At 35.7% G+C, this 23,302-nt stretch overlaps 1 protein-coding gene across 1 annotated transcript in view; it reads left to right on the top strand.

Moving 5' to 3' along the window:
* TTC8 (tetratricopeptide repeat domain 8) overlaps positions 1-23,302 on the top strand; it is a 48,064-nt gene that overhangs the window by 6,190 nt on the left and 18,572 nt on the right. Inside the window, exons 2-8 of the mRNA XM_029996741.2 lie at positions 2,623-2,652; positions 6,959-7,079; positions 11,544-11,607; positions 11,761-11,920; positions 12,827-12,916; positions 16,440-16,484; positions 22,973-23,058. Of these exons, the coding sequence (XP_029852601.1) occupies positions 2,623-2,652; positions 6,959-7,079; positions 11,544-11,607; positions 11,761-11,920; positions 12,827-12,916; positions 16,440-16,484; positions 22,973-23,058 (596 nt within the window). The remainder of the gene's footprint in view (positions 1-2,622; positions 2,653-6,958; positions 7,080-11,543; positions 11,608-11,760; positions 11,921-12,826; positions 12,917-16,439; positions 16,485-22,972; positions 23,059-23,302) is intronic.

Genomic DNA, 23,302 nt, shown 5'->3' with positions numbered 1-23,302 from the left:
GATCTGGGTTAAATCCTTCCTTCATTGCTTTTACAATCTTATTAATTTCAAAGGAGCTTTATATATGTAAATGAAGAATAAATTTGACCTTTTGTTTTGAGAAACAAGCTTACAGGGCAATGCTATTTGTTAATCCTCTCAAAGAAATCTTTATTCAGAATCTAGTTCCAGTGGAATGCCTGCATGAGTAGCAACTGCTGGATCCACCCATGTTAAAATATATTATATTTTAATGTTAGTTTTTGTTGTGCCAGACTTGTGTTTAATGGAAGGGTTCTATCACCTGCTTGAGGGTTATTTAAAATCTTAAGTTACTTCTTGTCAAAAACTAAAATGGTATATTAGGGTGTATGAACAATGCATACTATCACCTACCATTATGAGAGAGCAATGTTTTTAGTAAGTGTTATTGGTCAACTCTACTTTTTTCCAAAGTGATGAGGGATGTAATTTCTGAATTTTTTAACGATATGAATGCTCCTACATAAGAAAATCTGTTTTATTTTTAAACTATTTTTTTAAACTAATGAACAGTGCCTAAAGTAAGTTACACATCTGTTAAGATATACATCTGTAACATCAAGGCATTTTTGAGTTGGTGTTGATGTAATATTCCTAACCTTGTCCTCATTAGTTACTGTAGCACATATGGTATGGAAGATCACCTACTGCTCTTAAACCATTTTCTGGTACACCATATGTGCTGTAACACTCAGACACAATGGGGTGAATAAAATGCAAGCTGAAATATCTCAATGTCCTTTTCTTTATTACTTAGAAAGCTCGAAGAGTTTATTTTTTAGAAGACGAATACTATAAATAAAACAACATATTAAAAGAACTTGGAGTTCATTTAATCATACATCTAAAATATAAAGGCAGTTTCAGTGCCTTAGTCAAGACCAGGTACATCACAGACAGCTGAGATTAATCCCTCATTCCATAGAATACTCAGTTTATAAGCTGTGTTAGGCATTCTAACACGGGTGAACAACTCTGCGATTCCAAATACGATTCTTAAAAGGTCACAGAAATTCCGGTACGCTACAGAAGGAAGATGCGAGAGTATCACCAGTCTTCCAGGTCCCTGTTGTCATGGAATTTACTGAGTGAAAATGCTCAAATTGAAAGAGGTAGACCACATCTCGTCCTACAGAGCAAAAGAGCAAGCTTGACCTTGCCATTGGCTTGGTGAAATATGAGCCAGCGATGTGCCCTGGCTGCAAAGGAAGCTACCAGCACACTGGGCAGTGCTTCAGCTTGGAGAAGACATTGGTGTGACCTAATAGCAGCCTTCTAATACATACAAGGAGGTTATCAAGAAGATGGAGCTAAGCCCCTCACAGTGGTGCATGGAGTGAGAGACAGCGAACATAAACTGAAATGAAGGAGGCTTTGGCTTGATATAAGGAAAAACATTTCTCCATAAGGGCAGTCGGGCAGTGGAACAGGTTGCACAAGGGCATTGTGCAGTCTCCATCCTTGGAAGTTTTCAAGACCCAGTTGGACAAAGCTCTGCACAAGCTCAACTGACCTTATAGCTGACCTTGCTTTGGGCAGGGCTTTGGACTAGAGACCTCCTGATGGCCCTTTCTAGTCTGCATTAGTCTAAGGTTCTATATTCGATCTAATATAGCTGGCTTAAACGTGATAGATTTACACAAGGCCAGATATGTAAGAAATTTTCCGCTGCCTCTAGGAGCAGAAATGATCTGACTCTACAAAAGACTAATAGTGATTGGAGAAAGTAACATCTATCTCCCGCTTTCCTTGACTTTCCCCCTAAAGCTAAGTAATATGTTAGAGAGGAAAAATTCTTCCCCAGTCCCTGGAAGTGAGCAGCAGAAGCCCTGAAGGATAGTTTAAATATTTTACAAACATGATAAGTACATAATGAATGATGATAAACCTACATTTTTGTTGTTAGTATTTACTCACTTTTACCTCAAGTTTCAAGCAGATGCAAGTTCCTGCCTTTTAGCTTGTAGTAAACTTCATCGGGTAGTTTTCCTTTTGTTTATTGGATGGTGCAATAAGCCATTAGTTTGATGTTTATTCTACTTACAGCATTAGTATTCAGAATACAATAAATATATCATTTCCATCGTAAAAGTACAAAAACCATTCAATATATGCAGAAATTTTCTTTTACATACTTCAGTGATATTAGTGCGATCACCATCAGCAGCTAACAAAAATGCACAAAGATGGATTTTCTTATGTAGGCATTCTAAAGCCCATGGCCTAATAATCAGGTTAACATTTGAGAGATGTGCTTACATCTTCCAAGTTTGTATTTTTTTTTTAAATGTACCATTTTTCAGTTTAATAATTCTGTAATGTTAATCTAAGATTTGGCCAACATGATCCTGCAGAAGCAAGAAAGCAAAAGGTATCTGAAAAATCTACTTACTGCAAATCTGCTTTCATTGTGTAAAACATTGATTACCTTCATAATGTGTGTAAGTTGAGATAAAGTAATAAAATGAAAATTTGGATATATGTGTTGGAGAGAAGATGTTTGTGCAAAACGAGGTGGCCACAGAGGATAATTCCATTTTTTGTTGTTCTTTTTATTGTTTTGCATTTCCATTCCTCAATTTCTATTTCCTCTCTTTTCAGGAGCCTGATTCTGAATACACCATGTTTCAGGTAAAATTCTTTTCATAAATACAATTGTTAGATACAATCATTAGCAAGAATTTCTGATACACTGACTAATACTTGTTTTATTGTTAAATCCTTAATGGCATAAATTTGTTTTTTATCATTGGTAAGGAAGTACATTTGATAAGGGGTATTTTAAATAGGCAGCTTTTATATTTGATAGGAGTTTCTCTTTCTCATATATTTCCTATAGGTTTATTGAGCAGTTCAGTAGCTTAGTGCCTTCTAAAAGCTGAATTGAATCTATCTTGAACTGAATGACCTTCATCTGATGATGAGATTAAGAAAAAGCCAATGTGTATTTCACAGACAGAACAATGTTTATGTTCTTAGGGCTCACTTTCGTGTTTCATTTAATGCGGTGTAATGGTGGGCTGTTACCCATGCCCTTCTGCTTCTACAGTTCATTCTCACTGCCTACCTTGTGTAGAGTCTGGTAGTCTTGAAGCTGCGTGATGTGCTTTACATAAGTGATGGAAGACTCAGAGTAATTGATTAGTTTTCACTCTGTCCACATTAGCACTAGATTACTGCAATGGGAAGAATAGTAATGTGCAGCTGGTGGGATCTTTTGGCTCCAGCTCACAGTCAGAAGAGGTTACATGCAGTGTGAAATTGCATCTTTAAATACAGCTCAATAACATATTTTACAAGTCTCCGATTACATTCCAGTGAAGTCATGCAAATTGTTTGCATACAAAACGGTTTCAGTGAAATACTGCCAGATATCTTCTTGACTTTAAAGATTATGCTTCACAAGGTGGTGGTTGTGTTCTGGGGTTTTCATTGTGTACAGAATAAAATTTATGGTAATGGAAAGGATTATTGGAGAATGAAACCTCTTAAAAATGTGTGTTACCAGATTCAGGAAATACGTGTAGATTTAAATTTTATATTTTTTTAATTTAGTTTTTGGACTTTTTAGGAACAAGAGGAAGACATTCGATTCAGTGACAAACCAGTTCTCAGGAACTAGGTGAAAAACACTTTGTCACTTTTCTTTCTGGAGTTTAGACTTCTTAAGAAATACCATATCACATTTCGGTACTTACGGTACTTAAGATATTGCTTCCCTCTATAATTACTATTAGTTATTGTAAAGTTCTGTTCTGATTATGAGTTAAGCAGGCTAAATCTGTTACTATGTTGTGAATATGTGGGTTGTCTGAAATGAGCTGTCCCTTTCTTGTTCCTTGTGCCCATTTAATAAAAATGCAAGTCGTCTTCATAAATGCCAGACATGTTGCTTGTCACAAAACAAAATTATCGATCCCGCAAAGAGAGAGCAGATAATATAAGTGGAATCTGAGGCAACGATTTGAGTGGACAAACTTGTGCTAAGTCGAGGTGTAAATATTGTCATGTGGTTACTCAGAAATGTGTGCATTTATTTTTATGGCTTTTTGTGATTATAAGTGAGCCTTCCTCTCACTGTTGGCAGTGTGATTCTTCCAGTTTTGTGCTGCTTATATTCATTTTAATTGAAGTTTTTCAGGTGAAGTTCTTCTGCATTAGTTTCAGATTAAACCCTTACAGGTTTTCAGTGAGCGAAAAATCTGTGTATTGTACTATGGTAAATTACTAAAACTGTGTACCTTCTTATGAACAGAATTGTCAAAATTTTTCTGGATAACTAAAAATGACAACACAGAGAGTAGGCTTCATACAAGGATAAAGTAGCTATAGGAAATACCAGGACTACTGGTACAAATTCTTTATAGAAAGTCAGCAAAAGTTGAAATTACTGGGCTATTAAGAAAATCTTTGAATCTTGCATGAGTTTTACATCTCATGTGATAAAAGACACCTTTACTTTGTGAACAAAAAAAAAATCAAAATTTGTTGGGGTGGTCTGTTTTAACAGAGAAATGTACATCTCAGGTTTTCTGTTAAAAAGTAAGCAATAGCCATAGGCCATAGTTCTAATAAAGTCCTGTGTGACTTTTTATGAATAAGTAGCAAATTTTTTATGAATGAGAAGGGTGTCAGAAATTTCATTTAATTCTTTTGAAAAAAAGATCTTTTTCCTACATCTCCCTTGTATTTGTGTGTCAGTATACATTTCTAATTCCTTTTCCCACACCTTGATTTTTCAGATATTCAGCATAACTGTGTGCATGCACAGAAATGATACTTTTGTTTCATATGGGTTATGTAACTAGTAGTGAGGAATTTTGAATTGTCTTCTTGTCTCCCAAGGTAAAGGTCATCTTTCTATAGTTTGAGTAATGAATTTGGCATTTTTCTCTTGCTTGCTGTTTTGATCAGAAGTCCTGTAACAAACATTGCTGCAGGCCATACTCTGCAGACTGATGTTTAATTAAGGAATAATATGCGATATTTGAATTTTTTGTTGGCTGTGAAGCCTCAGACTGGGAGCTTAAGACTGGAAGAGCAATCTAAGGAATCTATTTGTTATGACAGATATTTGTCCAATAACGACAAAGAGACGTTGCTTTTAAAAACACTTTATCTCATGTTTGTTATTGGAAAAATCACAATGATAATACTTATGTCTATGTTAAGAACTTGCCCCAGTTTTAGCAATTAGTGTAGAGAAGTTGCTACTTTCAATTGCCCAGAAAACATCATTACTATAGACAGCTTTTCTTATCTCTCCTAGGAAATTAGCCTGTGTTTGGCTATACTGAGAGCTCTAATTTCAGCATATTCCCAATATAGACGTGGTTATGTTGACTTCAGACATAAGTGTCTTTGAAAAAAGCAGAGTACCATCAATGTGTTAAAAATTCAACAGACTAAATACTTCTATAGAATAATGAAAAGCAGTTAAGGGTCTTGAACATCTAACTGCAAAACTCAATGCTAATTAAAGGTTGTCACCCAACTACATAAGAAGAAACTAAAAGATAATAAAGCAGATCTGGATTATGGCTGTCTGGCCTAGATTCAAATCATCCTGCCCTGTTCCTTTCTCTTCATACTTGAACTAAGATTTCTAATTGTGGTTGAACTGGCTGGCTAAATCCCTCCTTTACTTCTGCTTGGAAGAAAGCACTTTTAAAAAGGAGAGTTAAATACTGCAACATTTTTAGATATAGTTTCTTTTTGATAGACAGTTAGAAAGTTGCATAGAAATATGAGGGAAGTGTAGAGGAAGGGATGGTCTGAGACATGAGAAGTGTCCCATTAAATGATTACTTAAATTATTAAGTAAGCCTAAGGTCCAGATCTTCTCCTACCTCTTACTTAAAGAAAAATGTTTCCATGTGTTTGACCTTTAGTTCTATTAAGGTACCATCAGTCTGTTTCTATTTTGAAATGTCTCCTTAGAAAATATTAAACATGCTTTTACACCAGACTCCTGTACATGTCAGAAAAGTAACAAATCTAATTGATTTGGCAGTGATTTTTTCTTTGGAAAATTTATGATGATCTGTTCAATATCTGAAGGAAGATCAGGGATTGGTTTTGTGGCTCCCTTTATCATGCCAGCTCTATGAGTACATTACAGGCATGTTAAGTTATCAAAGTGGTTGGAACTGCACTTACTTTGTTGGTACTTCTGTATGGCTGGCACTGGTTTTTCTTCTCCCCATTGGTTCGGTGTCTCTACAGTCTACACAAAGCTTGTCACAAAAGCTAGAATTATGCTTGTCTTTCCACACTGCTCATACAATCCTCCAAGACATTTAATGTAGTAATGGGTCGGTTCAGTTCACTAAGAAGTACTCCAATAATCTCACAATCTGAGATGCTTAATCTATACATTTACACATATTATACAGCTGATGCTTTGAACAAAGGAGTTGTAGATTATCTTTCTAAAGACTGTTGCTTGTGGATAGTAATGTACTGTATCTTTACAGTTGCTGGTTGAAAGATTTTCCTTCTTTCTCTACAGATGCCTGGGAAGAGCATTACTTTGCATTACAGTGGTTTACTTACCTTCCTCTTTCCTCTCAATTTAAATAAGGTGTCTGTCAGCAGTGGGTTTTGAATGGCACTGGTAGCTGGGGATTTCTTCAAAAGCCCAAGATCTCAGAGAGTTGCCTGTGACCTAAATTAGTCATAACTTTTCATGAGGTATGAAATTCTGACCTCCAAACTCAGTGACTATAGCTGTTCCACTCCAAAAGAGTTGTCTAAAGTCTTGGTCCCCTTTCCACGTCCATCAGGCAACTGAAGGACATACCCAGCTGTTTAAGTCAATACCTTATTCATACCTATTAAAACTCTGAAGGGAATAATAATAAAAAAATGTCAAAATTTCTGATAAGATTATTTACTTTGTGTCTCAAAGATATTTTACTTTTTTATCCTTATTCAGGCTGCCTGGAGCCTGAAAACACGAGCTTTGACAGAAATGGTGTACGTGGATGAAATCGATATGGATCAAGAAGGAATCGCAGAGATGGTGCTAGATGAAAATGCCATTGCTCAAGTTGCACGTAAGAATGACTTTCACTTAAATGTGTTGACGCAACAAGAGCTCTCTTGGTCAGGATTGTCATCTAGCATAAAATGGTAGATACTGAGGTGACCTGATATGGCTTTTAGCTATTGCTACAATAAGAGTTTTAGATTGGTTTATGGTTGCATGGCAGTGTTGAGATACACCACATGATCTTGATGTAGTGCTTAGGCCTGTCAGACGGCAGTTCAGACAAAGAGTGTTTTGTCAGCTTTTCCTGTACATGTCTGTACTCACTAGTTTTTTTCCATCAGTGCACTGATTTCTTTTACTCCTTTCTGGCTTCTTTAGGCACTGTGGGAAACTAGAGAAAAATATATGCCCTTGATGTACTGTGAATCTCATCCGTATGCCTGTTCTGTAGGCAACAGTCTGGCCAAATCTGACATCACCTTTTTGTATCATTTCCCGCAAACAGTTTTGAACTGATTATCTTGCTTCTGCTTTTCTCTACTTTTTCCTCTCTTCCTTCCCAGGGCAGTTCTTCAGCCCTGTCATTGTTTCTTGTATGCAGCTCTTTTCAGCTTCATCAGTTCCCTTCTAAGTGGGCCATAATTAGTCTTCCACTACTTTTTGGCATTATTTCTATTTTTCTCTGTTTCTTTACCACAGTCCACATGGGAATTTTTATGCGTCTTATTAGATGTGGCTCTCAACCACTTACCATGTCAAGGAATTCAAGGGAAGAACTGGACGTAGGCCAGAACTAATATTTGAAGCATTAAAAGCTTTTCTCATCTGGATAGAAGTAGGCAACTGCATATCTATCTGATTACATTTTTAAAAATTGTCAGTACATGCTTGGTCACATATAAACAGTCAATCAGTACTCAAGTTGTGTTTATACATTATGATAATCTAATTACATGTATCTGTCTTAAAACAGCATAATAATATAATTTAGACTTTTTTTTTATTTTATGCCCCCTGTGGTAGAGACCATCTGCCAAGTAAAATAATTTGATTAATATTATTGAGAAATAAGGCATTCTGGAAAAATACATTCATACTATATTTAAACTGAAAAAAGGTGGCTTTCTAGATAGTGTGTCACAGAACTCAAAGCCAAAGAAAATCATTATGATAATGTAGCCTGCACTCCTGAATCATTGAGATAAGACTTTGCTATTCGTGCTTCAAATCCACTAGACGTGCCTGAGCTAGTATATAGTTTTTCAGAAAGTATAAGAACTTTCCAGAGAGAAAGAACCCCCTGCAGTCTTTAATAAATTATTAAATTTGCTAGCTTTTATCAGTGTATGCCATATCTTTAGTGGGAATTATCAACTATAGCTCCAGCTGTTTCTTCTTTGTGTACATTTTATGCCTGATATGAAGTCTCTATTTTCAAAGGTGTATTTCCAAAGTAAATAGTTAAAACTGTCATTAAGTCATCCAGTGATCTTTTCTTTGGTAAGCTAAACAATCTTCTCATTCTGAGGTGTATCTTTTAGTTTTTGAGTTGAGTCTTTAAACTCTCTTCTTAATCCTTTCCAATTAATCTGCATGCTTTTTCACGAAACCAGACAACAGTCCACTGACACATAGAAAATACGTTTTTCTTCTACAGCTAGATTTTACTTTCTTTATACATCTGAAGCGTTTTTCTGTTACACTTTTATATAAAACGTGAGCACAGATATCTCTAGGGAGGGTGCGAAGAGGACGGAGCCAGTCTTTGCAGTGGTGCTCAGTGGCAGGACCAGAGGTCTGAAACACAGGAGGCTCTGTCTGAACATCAGGAAACACTTTTTTTACTGTTAGGGTGACTGACCACTGGCACAGGTTGCCCAAGGAGGTTGTGGAGTCTCCCTCCTTAGAGATACTCAGAAACCATCTAGACAGTGTCCTGGGCAGCTGGCTTTAGGTGGCCCTGCTTGAGCCTGGTTGGACCAGATGACCTCCAGAAGTCCCTTCCAACCTGAACCATTCTGTGATTGTGTGGTCACTTCCACTTTTACGCATGATTTAAGAAGAATGTGTGCTTGCTGACTGTGGGCTTTTTCTTTTGCTGTTAAAGTGTGTTAACCATAGTTGGTCTTGACTCAGGGTCTTTTACTGTGGCAAATCTTCCAGGATATCTTCCCCCTCTATAATTATAGCTTACAAACTTAAAAACGTGTAGTCATACCTTCCATATTACAACTGGTATTGTCTGTACTTCGCTTACTAAGCAGTTCAAATCCTTTTGCATGTTACATGTCCATTTCAGTTTTGCATCTGTCCTTATCTTAGTTTCCAGATTAAACTATCTTAATAATGATTTTGCTCTCAGTCTTGCATTATTAAATAATTACTAAATTGTATAGGATCCAGTGGAAACAACTACTTTTCTGTGGTTACTCTTTAAACATATATGATGAAATCTGTCTTCCACCAGTTTTTAAATTTTTGTAATTCTGCTGTGTTAATTTTCCATCAGTCTTGTTTATTAATAAAAATATCCTATAGCATCATTTTACAGAAAATTCCCAATAAGTTACCTTTGAACTCTTAACACCATCAATTTTATCAGCTTAGGTTATAATCTTGTTTAAAAGTGTTACCTTGGCAACATATTTTTCAGAAACTCATACTAATTGGCATTATGGATAATCACAGCTATTTCATTAACTAGGGAGTTAAAGGAGTCATCTGCAGTCATTACTAACTGCTGAAATTATGCTCTTAAATTCTGTCGCTGTTAGTGGCCACATGCACTGCTGTGGCCTCTTGATGCCTATTCATAGCTAGTTCAGTTGGGGTTCTCAAAGACTGAGTTGCCTGGGGTGAGATCAAGGGAAATAAATCCTGTAAACATTCTCCCAGTACACCAAAAGCACAAAACAATCGTAGTTATTAAAAAACATGTCTACAAAAGGGATTTTAATGCCCTACCCTTTTTACATTATTGCGATGGTTAAAAAAAAGGCTCAGAAAGTAGAAGACTACTTTATTGTCTGCTAGCCTGAAAAGTTGAAAGTCACTTCCTCCATTTCTCAGAAGAGTGGCCTAGTGATCATGTTAGAAGCTCTGCTGGGTGGACTGTCCACCCTTTCTGTTGTGGAGTAAAAAATTCAAGATTCACAGGACTATAAAGAACAAGTAAGCAACAGAGATACTAAGTGTGGCCAGCCAGAAGAGGGAGCATCCTGAGTTTTGGTCCTTATTTTAACATCACTTACGTATTTAGTTGGTTTTACTAAGGAGATCATGGTTAATACCTTTTTGTATTATTTAATTTTAAATGCAGCTGTAGCTAGGTGGCTGCTATAGTATTGCAGTCAGAGGTGCTTGGTATCAGCATGGATTAAAAAAGCTAGAAGGTATTTAGACTGAGTTAGAAGTTATCAATTTGGACAAGTCTACTAAACTTGCTTAAACAGTGGACTGGTAGTATCTCAGAGGTAATTACAGCTTGAGGGCAGGAGAGAGAGAAGACTGAAAAAGGGCAACTTGCGGTTTATCTTGGGGAAAAAAAGGAGGAAGGAAACTATCTACCTATCGGTTTAACTTCAGTTATTGGAAACATTTGGAATAAAAGCAGTTCATAAGTATCTAGAAAGTAAGGAGATGAGTAACAGTGATTTGTCAAGAACTGTCTGTCTCAACTTAAATCTCATTTCTTTTTGTGCATGGTAACAAGCAGTGAACAGAACAGAAGGTATAGATGTCATATCTTGCTTTTAACTAAGTTTTTAAAACCATCTCTTAGATGTTCCCTTAGGAGGTTAGAAAAACTGACTATAATCAAATGTCATTGAAGGTGATGGAAAATCTACATGCAGGAACTAGTAATTCTTAATGATCCACTGTCAAAACAGAAATATGTGAAAAAGGGGACCCTTTATCCGTTCACCTGGGCTCAAGCCAATTCAGTGTTTTCATTGATGACCTTTGGATATGGATGAGTTTGCACTTCATTGTGCCCTAAATTGTGGGTGGGGGTCCTACATGGATCTAATGACATGAGATATCATTCTCTATCTGCCCTGTAGCTGAAGGTTTTGGTTTACTTACTGAAGTCTGGGTGCTATTTTAGTCCCAGATAGAAAATACACCATTTCAAATTAGCATGATCTCGTTGTTCCAGTAACCTTTCTTACTTCAGTGCTATCTGTTGCTCCTTAGATGTTCTTGAGAATTGTTGTGGGTTAACCCTAGTAGGCAGCTAAGCCCCACACAGCCACTCGCTCACTCCCCCCAAGTAGGATGGGGGAGAGGATGTGAAGGGTAAAAGTGAGAAAACCATGTTCGTTGTGGCAGGTTTCTTGCAATAGTCTGACAATTAATCAGTAGTACAGTGCAATATTTGTTTTTTGTCTTCTTTCTGTAGTGCTGTGTCGCCTCAGTTTGAACAAAGAAATTTCCAGTTTATTGTAAGACCCAATCATTTTTTAAAGTCCCCTGGACAAGGGTGTAGTATCTCAATGGGAATTGAGAAATGCTCTTTATTTTATAGGACCAGGAACATCTTTGAAACTCCCTGGAACTAGCCAAGGTGGAGGCCCCAGCCCAGCTGTTAGGTATGTGATTTTTTATTTTTTTAAATGTGACTAGTTGTAAATGAGCAAATCCTAAATTTAACTTCTGAAAATGAAATGCTTCAGATACAAGTGTTTAAATTCTCTATCGATAAATACCACTCAACATAAGGATAATGTGCTTAACATCTTCAGGCCAGTAACTCAATCAGGAAGACCTATCACAGGATTTGTGAGACCCAGTACACAAAGTGGACGGCCAAGTACTATGGAACAAGCTATAAAAACACCTCGAACAGCTCTCACAGCTCGTCCAATTACTAGTGCTTCTGGGAGATATGTCAGGCTGGGAACGGTAAGTTGTTTGACTCTGTTCTCAGAACAGTGGCTTTCTTGGTCATGGTATCTGGTACAGTGACAATGTAGTTCACTTAAAAGCTGCATCTAAACTCAAGTTTGAAGGAGATGAGCATTTTTAATTTTTTGTTTAAATTCTTTTCAAATTGGAGTTTGAAAATGTTACTTCTTGTTAGTTTGCTAGTCTGTTTATATAAAAAATGTACGTAATTCACACTTTCACAAAAATTCACATAAATTCCAAATTCACAAGTTCTGTGAGACTCATTTTTATTCACTGAAGGCTATGAAAAGACTATGACATGATTTCACCATAAGTATATTGAAACCTTCTCCAAGTTTTTCAGTTTACTACAAAACAATTACTAATCTCTCAGTGTCTGTCACTTCAGAAGATAAGGAAAATAAACTATACTAGTTTTATCCTGTTCTATTGACAAAATTAATAAACTGCAACTGGCACAAATATATAATACAGATTAACATCACATTAATGGCAAAATGTGGTATCTTCTCACTGTCACAGGTATGAATTGATCTTCCTAAATCTTTCTTGAAGACTTTTTTGTTATGTATCCCAACTACCTTCAGTCCATCTAACAGTTGTCCAAGCTACATGCTTAGGCACATTATGGAAATAGTGGAGAGAGGGAAGAAAAAGGTAATTTCTGAAGGTAATTCATGCAGCCTCTTTCAGGGACTGTATGGGAGTAGGACAAATTCCTGGCTTTCAGAAAAGATGAAGTTCAGTAAGAAGAGTCTGTACTGCACAGTAGAGCAGTGCATCTACTAATGCTTTGTTTGGGGTTTTGTTTGTTTGTTTTTTATACTACCAATATTTTGAAAATTTTCAGCCAAAGTGTAGGGGATCTTCCCACTTAGAAACTTCTTTTCTCCCCTTCAGGCTTCAATGCTAACAAATCCAGATGGCCCTTTCATAAACCTGTCTCGACTGAATTTAGCAAAATATGCTCAAAAACCCAAACTGGCAAAGGTATGTAACTATTTTGGTTAATGTTGTGATATCTTTTTCTTATTTTCTGTCATCATTCTAATGTAATTGTACATGGGATTGGGGATACAAACAATGATGAACTGTGTTGTAGATGTAAAGTTCAGAAAAATAGCGTGTTACTTATCTTTTGACGGTGATTACCAGACTTGAAGTTGAAAATATGTCTGAAGAGGTTATTGAAAGTATAACCTAGGAAAAATATTTGTATAGAATAAAATATTCCATTGGTAGATAACTTTGAACTGTGCATATAGGAGTGATGAAGGGCGACTAAAAAAAAAATGCCAGGAGGAAAAAAAAAACAGCAGAACCCTCCTTAGTGTCCGGAAACGTGGTTCTGTGTACAAATAGATGGCAATCCTGGCCTAAAAATGTTCAAATGGTTTGGATTTTTCCTTTTGATGTTATGGCATGAGTTAACACTTTTTATATAAAAAGGTTTCATCTTTTTGTTCAGAATTCTTCATTTTCAGTTAAGATTTTATGATTGACGCCATTGAAACTGAGACTATCTGCCAGCAGAACAGGTTTATCCAGGTTATCTGCCCAATTGACAGATTTCAGCTCTGAGTGGAAGTGACCTAAAAGTTGTGTAATGATTTATCACTCTGTGGCCTTTCAGTTGAATTTTTCCCCAACACAACCAGTTAGTTGTATAGATTAAGGTGTTTTCTGTGCGTACTTTGTTCACAAAAAACAACTGCTGGGCTGAGACCAACAACTCATTTTGCACAAGGTATCAAATGACTATCGGACACACTCTCAGGAGCTGTATTTGGCAAGCAACTTAGAGTTGAAAGAACCCGTATGTATTCAGTGTATTTTGAGAAATGTAGTGGTGAACACTGTTAGAAGACTAGCAGTACCTAAAAATCTGCTGGTGGAAATTAGCTCCTCCAGTCCAAAACTTTAATTAATAACTTTTCATAAACAATTAGCAAATTGCTTTGCTTTTTAAAACCTCATCTAGACTGATGTAAGGCATTGCTTTTCAGTGTGGTTTTCAAAGGAAATAAATTTTGTGTGATTGCACTGTGGTCTTCACCCACTCCTTACATCACTGTCCCTTGCCTCTTAACCAAACTATGCAGAAGAATAGATATCAAGTATAGTAAGTTCTAGTCTGGTGAGATAATGAAAGACTTCCAAACTATCATCTGAGGGCAGTTCCGAGTCAGTTCTTTATCAGTTCTGAAAAAACTGCAGGCCTTTGTCCAGTTATGTCCTTGCCAGCAATCAGCCAGCACACACATTATTCTAAATCCATCACAGTCTGTAAAATAGGGAGAAACCTGGGAAGGATTGTGAAAGAGAAGACACATCCATAAGAAACTAGGCTTCATTCTGCTTGAAGACAGCTACCTTTTAATTGTGTTTGGTAACTCTATATAGTGTTTAAGTAGGTAGGTTAGCTTTCAGATGAAATATTTATTCTCAGGAATAAGAAACATAATTTTAACAATTTTGTTTTTAAAAAGCATTTTAAAAAACATTAGCGTTTTCTGGGACAATGGGGTAGCTGTATCTTCCTTCAGTTTCATAGGAAAAGAGGCTTAAGCCAAAAAATGTGAAGCCACAGTCATAGAAACATCCATAGGCAGCAAGTGTACTTGTCAGTATTATGAAGCTAATACATTATGACATTAACGTTTCACACAGAATGTAAGATCGAAGTTTAAATTTGGAGCTACATGGATTTATATCTTTTTTTTAAACAAGACAGCATTAAGGCTAAAGCCAAAGCAGGAGGTAAGACTGCAGACTGCACTCTGTGTTAAGAATTATTGATTAAAGTTTTAAAATTCTTTGAGCTGTCACCTCTCCCAGGTGCAAAAAGATGATAAATCTCGCAACTATTAAATTCACATAATTAGCCTGTGAATTCATGTTGGTATATACTCCTCCTATGTAATTCTTCCTCATGTGTTTGCAAAGTATACTTGCATCTTTTTTTAAGTTAGATTATCTATCTTTTCATTGCATGACTAGGTCTTCTGATGTTTTGAAGTATACAGGAATGTGGCTACTCTCTGACTAGCATCAGCCATGTTAAGGACTATTGCAGGAAACCCCATAGTAGACATATGAGGTATCACCTGTCACCAGAGAGAGCCTCTGGTAAATCTCAGTTAGCAACTGGTTTATGGTATGAAACAGAAAGTTTTATCTTTTTTAGCTTGTGGATTTTTAATAGAGTTATTAAGATAACTCTAGATATTTTTATCCAGGTGGATGTTCAGTCATTTAAATCCTTTTGGAGGTCAGGGCCTATAGATAACAGCATAAATTCCTCATGCCAGCCATGCAAGAAAACACCTTTTTTATCACTTTAGATTTCCTCACTTTTACTGAATGCTTCCCTGTTACTGAACTAGAGGAGGAAATGTTCTGCTACTTCATCCGTTCAAAGTCTTTTCTGACCAAAAGTAGAAGAAAAGTAGGTTGTAGGCTACTTTCCTCACCAGACAATTCATTAGTAATTCTCTAGTTTCCTTAAGGTAAATGTTTTAAGAATTTGTCTTAAGAAAAGCTGGCAGAAGAGTCATGGAAGCTCTTAGAAGACTGCTGTCTTGTTCTTTATTTCTTTCCTCATGGAGCAATATTTTCTTTTAGTTTTTTACAATGAATAATTATAAACATTCCTGGAATAGAGGCTTCCGGTCTCCATTTAGTTATCTAGTATCTTTCAACATCATTTTATTCGCTTAAAATGCCACCCCCATTATCTGTTATATACTCTTCTATATTCTAGTGTAGAACAGCTGCAAGGTAGTATGACTGACTTAGCTTTATACAAGAGTAAACAAAGGTGCAGTTATATTGCTGTGCCATTGTTGTGGACTTATGAGCAGTTACCACAGCACAGCTGATGCACTTAACTTCTTTAAGCTTTGGTATTATGATGGTGTGTTTGAGTTTCAGAAGTGCAATATTGTTAGCATTTATCATTTACAAATAAAAAAGAAGTTTTTCCTTTACAGATCCCAAAATTCTGTAGGGTTTAGAATTTTTTTTCCCTAAGGCAAAATTTTCTCAGTTTACATTCTTAATAAACCTATGTTTAAGTAGATTTTGCACTACATAAGCACCTAACTATACATTACAAAAAGTCTTTGTTAGATCACTTGTTGATTTTATAGTTAAAAAGTCATGAAAATTGTACCACGTTTTCAAATCTATGTTCACTTTCAATTATACCTGCCTTGTTTTTTTTTTTTATGAAGTGACTTTAAGGACCAAAGATAAGAGACAATTCTACTAATCTTTTGCAACAAATTAAGAATTAAAATGCTTTCCTGTAATGACAATGTAGCACATCAATAGTTTTTGTCTGTTCAAGCGTTAATTAAATGTAAATGTCAGCAATTGTGATGTGTGGATGTGATTGTTTTCACAAAGAATTAATTTCTGCCTAACATAATCAAGATTCTGTATTCCTCTCAAATAATGTTATCAATTTTTATCTTCAAATATGACAATGTTTTAAATATTCTTCCAACAGGCATTGTTCGAATATATTTTTCACCATGAAAATGATGTAAAAAATGTGAGTAATTCATAAGTTCCATTTTCAGTTTTTGTTAAGTATCATTCAGTTATTTCTGTCAGTATTCTGCTAAACTAAGGATCAAGGTAGTACATCACATCGGAGTACAGAAGTGAAGCATTAAAAGTTAAGAGAGAAAAGTCCTTTCTTACAAGTGATAATCAGGGATGATAATTTGCAATACCAAGATACAGACTGCTCTCTTTTTTGAGAAGCAAAACATTCTAATGCTTAAAACTAGTTCCCTCATCTATCAACATGATACGATCCCTGTATCTATGATTTCATGTTAACAGAATTTACTGGACCCTGAGCAGTAGCTGAAACTACATGTCAGGTAGCTGGATTGCCTAGAAAATTCAGGGTTCCTGAGGCTTAAGAGTAAGCAATAAGTTACAGAAAACTGTCTGTTAACAGGAGAAGCTGAAAATATCTGACAAAGTAGTTAGTGATTGAAATGAATATCATTCAACATTTTAAACTACTGAGATGATTGTTTTTGCTTTTGGGTGAATAGAAGGGAAAGGTATTTGGTGAAACTGTGGAAAAATAAATACCAATAGGACTTTGGACACTTTTTCTAGAAATTTAATTCCATAGTGCTGAGGTATTTTGTGGCCTCAAGAGAAAGATTATATTGTCCATACGACTGTCTATAACATTTATTCTCCAAAAGTTTTCCTAATTGTACAGTTTCCCTCTTATCCTATCCAAAATCTTTCTTCCATGGTTCTTCATATGTTACTGCTCTGAATGGATAAGATCAATTTTGAGTACCTATTGTTTAAACTTTCAGAAATAGATAATGGTTGCAGAACTTTTTTGGCAGTTCATCCAGGAAAATAATTAATTTCTTCAATGAGTAAAGTGTCAAAATATTTCATTACTGTTAGATATATGCACCCAGTTGAAATGGAATCAAAACTTCTGCTTGAAGTTTGTTTGAAAGAACTGTTTGTGTCAATAATGCATACTGACTAGTTATTGAATTTTCTGCAATACTAACTGGTGTGTGATTACATCTGAAGTTAAACTCTCCAGTTAATAACACAGAAAAAAATATTTTGTTGTTGTTGACATCAAAACCATTTCCAAATGTACTGCTACGTGAAGCTTTTTAATCTAGTATCAAATGATTATAGTTGGACACTCAATTTGTTGCATAGCATTCTTTTAAGAGGATTGAATTGCAATGCACTATTAATCCAAAATATGCTTGAAACAGTAAGTGCAAGTGTCAGAAATGTCAGAGAGAAATAGCAATTAAAATTTACATATTCTGATACTGAATATGAAGAAAGTGTCTGGGTTTTATGCCACTAATAATTATAATTTATGTTGTTTGTTACTGAGAACTCAGTTCACTAAGAATAAAACTGTCACTTGATAACATGCCACACATCTGTGTGCCTGTGACCTACACTTTAAGGACATGCAGGATCTTGAGGCTAGACAGATAATTTCATATAATGCAAGGAATTTTCCAAACACTCCAGAAAAAAATCGTAAGATGTTTTTACACTGTACTGCATGTATTTTGAAATCCTTGCTGAGAATCCCAAATCACTGTCTTGCAGGAAAAGTTTTGCCCATGGCTTTTAATGCACTCTAGCCATTTGAATAAATACCTGTAAGCAAAGAAGTGTCAGCTTAGTTGTCACTGTTTATTGTGTAATGAGAGAGAGCTCAATATGTTTGGTTAACGACAGCATCTTGGAGGAAAAAAAAATTGTGTCACACTTCACAGTACAAGATGCCTTTATAATGTAATGTGTATCTCTGAAGAGATTTTTTTTTTTTTAACTGTTCAGGTTGCTTTCTCTTGTTTGCTTTCATTCCTCTTTTTTTCTGTGCTTTCTACACCATTTTCAATATAATTCTATTCTCCAAACTGTCCTCCCTTCCTTTTGAACCTCATCTGCATTAAACAAAAAAAGATATAGTTCTGCTTAAACTTGGCTGCATCACTGTTTATTCACCTCTCCTACCAATGGCATTTTACTAATTAATTTTCTTGCTTCTCCCTGAAAATAATTTGGTTGCTTAGGATTCAGCAGACAATCAGCACATATGTTAACTGTTTAAAAGTTGATCTGGATCTTGTTTGATCACCCATTAGAACATTCACTGGCATCTCTTGCATCTTTGTACTACCTGCTACTGTGTGATGTTGCACATTCTTAAAAAAAAACCCTGAAACACTTTTCTGCATGAGATGAGATGAAAGAAGGCTTGGAAGCCTGGAAAATTGGCTTAAGTTTGTGACTGTATAGGCTGAAAAGCCTCTACTTGTGGACTTTCTGCATGGGTAGAATTGGAAGACCAGTTCCTGCAGTTTTGCAAATAAAACACAAAAGTGGTAGTGACGATATCCTTCTGTTGTCACTGTGCTGATCTGGAACAGTCTGTACTGCTCTCAGCTGCATTATTATTTAAGAAGCAAAAGCAGTTCTATTATTTATCTTCTGTTTAGTATTCAGCCAGTATATAGAAAGAAAGAAAAAAAAGCTTCAGCAATTTCAGTTGAGAAATATCATGAATCCATGTGCATTCAACTAGACAAATAATGCTAGGAACTCAGTTCAAATTAAAAGTAAATACTTCTGTAATCTATCAATTATCAGAAATGTGGGGATGCAAGAAGAGAGAAACACTGAGCTTTTTCAGCACTTGAAAATGTATTCAAGTCTTTCATCTTATTTAATGAAAAATTAAACACTTCTCTGAAGAAATTACTATTACCCTATCCATTATTGTTCTTGACTTGTTTCCTTTTGAACACATATACTTAATAAATGACTTTCTGTACCCCTTGAGCTATTTCTAAAAGCCATTTTATGGGCTAAATGCTGTAAGAGCAGGGCAGTTTAAAAGACTTGTCCAGAAATAGTTCAGCCGCTACTTTTTTCAGCAGTAGACTGTGAGACTGTATTCTGCCATTATTCACAGGTGGGTAATGATGACAAGACACTTTGTCCTGAGGAAGAACAATGAGTGTACAATATATACTTTGGGCCAGAAGTCATGACCTCTGATATTTCCTTAGTTCTTCCTAATACTCTGAAGTTTATACTCTCTGATAGAAATCTGTTTATAATGGAATTATGTTAGATTTACAAACTATAGAAATCCAGAAGACACTCACCAAAAGAAATTGTGTTAAACTGACTGTGGCTAATGTCATTTACTCAGCTGTTTTATAGACTATCCTGTGTTGATTTGTCTACAAATAAGACTTTAGTCAATAACTGTTGCTGCGAGAATTACTGCCATTCAACAGTAGGTGAAAGAAGCAGCAGACGCTTGCTATCATTTCCATCTATCTAATTTCTTGGTGCATACAATACTGTGTATGAAATTACTAAGTTTCAAACAAATGTACATTTACCAATTTAATTTTGCAATACAATAGAAAATTACCACAACCCTACAGCTGTTTTATACTGAGTTACAGCTGGTAAACAATTTGGAAGTCTTAGTTATAATAGTTTAGCTAAGGAAAGTAATGGTAAAAAAATGAATCACAGAATCATAGTAAATACAGTTGCAATTAAAGAATCTACATTCTTTTTTCATTTAAAAAACAGCTCTGATTCATTCTTTAAGAAGAACCTTTTTTTTTTTTTTTAAAACAGAAAACCCACTAAGTATTAGGGGGGTTTATTATTTTTATTTGCACAAATATAAGAACGGAGAGTAAAATAAATTTGTTCTGAAAGGCTTCCCAGGGCTAAAACTGTTACTGGAATGGACTCCTGCATACATGAGTAACTATGCTAAGTGCTCTATAGAGTAACAATTTCAGCTGATCAGCATTTCCAGATGATGAGTTATATCCTAAAGTTTATTAAAACGTTTGGGACAATCAGTGTGGTTTTTTTTCTGATACATCCATTAGAAGCAAAAATCCTTAAAAGGACATACCAATATCTGCCAGTCCACAATCCGTGCTGTTTTTCCCTTCTAGTTATTAAAACAACTGCACAAACATTCAGCAATTCACAGGAGTGCAGGACAGGCATAACACTTACTACTTTTATTATAGATTGGTTTTAAATTAATATGCTGTGCAGATTGAACATTGATTTGTACCTAAACTGTGCAATTAAAAAAAAAAAAATTGCAGCAAACTGAAATTGAAATATGCTAGCAGTTGGCAAGGTGAAGGCTTTGACTTTTAAAAGTCTATTTTAATCAATTTACTAACGTTTCAAAGGCCAAGTTGTCAAAAGATTTTGTTGTAATACCAGCAGAAAGTCTAACTACTAGCGTGGAAAAAGCTGACATTGACATGCACAAAGCCTTTTCAGGCAAACACTTTTCAGAAATATTGATAAAATTTTTGGTATTTTTGGATTAAAGTTTTTGTGATCACTTGTAAAGTGTCAGAAACAGGATTCTCCTATTCCTTTCCTACTTCCTTAACAGGAAGGTATAAAAACAGGACTTAATTTCAGAAAGAAACTTCAAAATGAAGTCATGCTTTGTTTCTTGATGCTGGTAATAAGATCCCAGTAAGAGTTCAGGATCTGCACCAATAGATAAACTGCTGATGTTAGTGTTTACTAAGCCTGAAGCAGTCTTAGTTCCCACTGTCCAATAGCAGCCAGAATTGTTAGCCTTGCATAAAATAGTTATCAGAAATAATTAGGGTACCAGAAAGAAAGCTGAGTGTGTAGGTGCAGAAGGAATCGTTTTCTGAAATTCAGTCCTTCTTCTTGAATACTTGTCATCAGAGCACTCTAAGGAAAGCTCTTTAAAGCGTGTTCCTTGCAGTATGATCCTTACTCATTTTAAGTGGCTGCTCATGCTGCATTAGAAGCAGGTGTGGTATTTGACAGACCCACACCTTGTTTATACATTTGTTAATGCAACAAATGTAACCGATGTTTTAGCATCAACTACTTACCCAAATTTTCCCAGTACTGGGACAAAGTTGCTTATATACCTTCAGATGAAAGAAAGTATTTGTCTGGAAGGGAAACAGGTAATTTCTGTCATGAAGCAAGCTTCTTCCCTATTATAGCTGGAGCATCCAGAGGCCCTGTTGTGCAATTTGCAAAGCCATTAAGAAACAAAGGGCAACCAAGATAAGAGCTGCCATCTGAGGACTTCAAGGATTCCACCTAACTAGAAGAAATAGTGACTTCAGAGTTGTAAGCTTTCCTCTCTCCTGTCACAGAGGCAGGGAATGACAACTGTCTCTTTCTCTTTGAGGACAGCATCAATGCAACTCCTTAGCCTGAATTGCTAGAGAAAACAAATTATTCATTCTCACAGAGCCAAAAGGGAGCAACTTATCTAAGTTGTCATAGCTCCGCTGGCTTTGCCGTGCTATGTCAAATCTACAGCCATTGATTACTTGCAGCCTCCTTTTGCTAGCAGGAAGAATAGGAATCAAACCCAGGGGCAGGTGTCAGTATATTAGGCTCTTTCTAATATTTCAAGTGTTGAGATTATTTTTTTCCTGGAAATTATTGGTTCCTCTGCTACTGAGTGGCCACCGCACAGACTTTTCCATATTGTTCCTAGTAGATAGCTAGTTTCTGATCTCTGTGGTCTGCAAAGTGTTTATGAAAACAAAAAAAGGTCAGCTCTTTGTTATAAAAATACTTTGATAAAGCTTTTTAGACTACTTCTGATGATATCCCTAAAAGATAAGTAACAGATGTAGCATGGCTTTGATATGTTCTGGGACAAAATGGAACTTTAAAAAAAGGAACACTAACAATTGCTTCTTTGGTAGGTTTTGGTGCAGAACACACATCTATGTGTTCTAACAGAAATGTTGAAACTATAACTAAAACAGGAAAAGCTGTAGATTCTGTCTGTGGTGGCTGATGATACCACATTGATTAGCGTACCTACTTTTCCAATATACCAGATAAAAGAGATTTTAGACCTCCACCCTCTTCAATAGCTATTGAAGAATATTTATCTATTTTTCCTATCTGTCATAAAATAATTATTTACATCATAGACTTTTTAAAGGAAGAAGTATTTCTTAATGTAGACATCTGAGAGTTCCTAGAAGCGGAGGCAGCCTGATACTAGCAATGAGATGACAATTTCTCCAGTATTTTAAACTGGCTGAACTGATTTCTTTAGTATATTTTTACTTGGTTTTAACAACTTTTAGTGAACAAGGATGGGAAGCTTGGAAAAAGTGTGTCAGCTTACACAAATATTCTATATATTCTGAAGCAGCACTTCAGGACTCTGATCAAATTAATTTTATATTTTCTCTGTGAATTACTAGAAGCTACTTGGATTACATGTTCTTATAGGGACAAATTATGCTTTCAGCTCCTCTATGCACTAAGCTATAAAAACAGTAAACATAAAGCAGTCCCCCACCTCAAGTTTACCAGGACTTTTTGTTCAAAATTTTCTCTTTACAAAAATCTTTACATTGTTCACTTTGTGATCTTTTTCTTTGTCTAACCACTGAAGGTATTAATGTTAAGATGATGGGTTTGTTTTGGAAGGCTCTAGATTTGGCAGCCCTTGCCACCGAGCACGCACAATTCAAGGACTGGTGGTGGAAAGTCCAAATTGGGAAGTGCTACTATAGGTAAGCCATTGTTCCTTTCTTCTGTGATCAGTGAGTCTGAGTGCAGGACCTGAACTGCTGGGTGTATTGTGCAATGCTGAACACTGAGAAATAGTTCAGTAAGTATTTAGTTGGAGAGCGCTGTGCTTACAGTTAAATCTCCTTTAGTATACAAGGAGATTATGTTCAACTGCTTGAGGTAAAGGCATCAACGTTGAGTACCTTTAAGTAACTGAATTAGTTGCATCTTCACTTTTGTTAATGA

Source organism: Aquila chrysaetos, chromosome 2 (assembly GCF_900496995.4).
Source record: "Aquila chrysaetos chrysaetos chromosome 2, bAquChr1.4, whole genome shotgun sequence".
In the NCBI taxonomy this organism is placed as follows: domain Eukaryota; kingdom Metazoa; phylum Chordata; class Aves; order Accipitriformes; family Accipitridae; genus Aquila; species Aquila chrysaetos.
The sequence above is the reverse complement of the archived record's forward strand: the minus strand, read 5'-3'. Positions and strand labels throughout refer to the sequence as shown.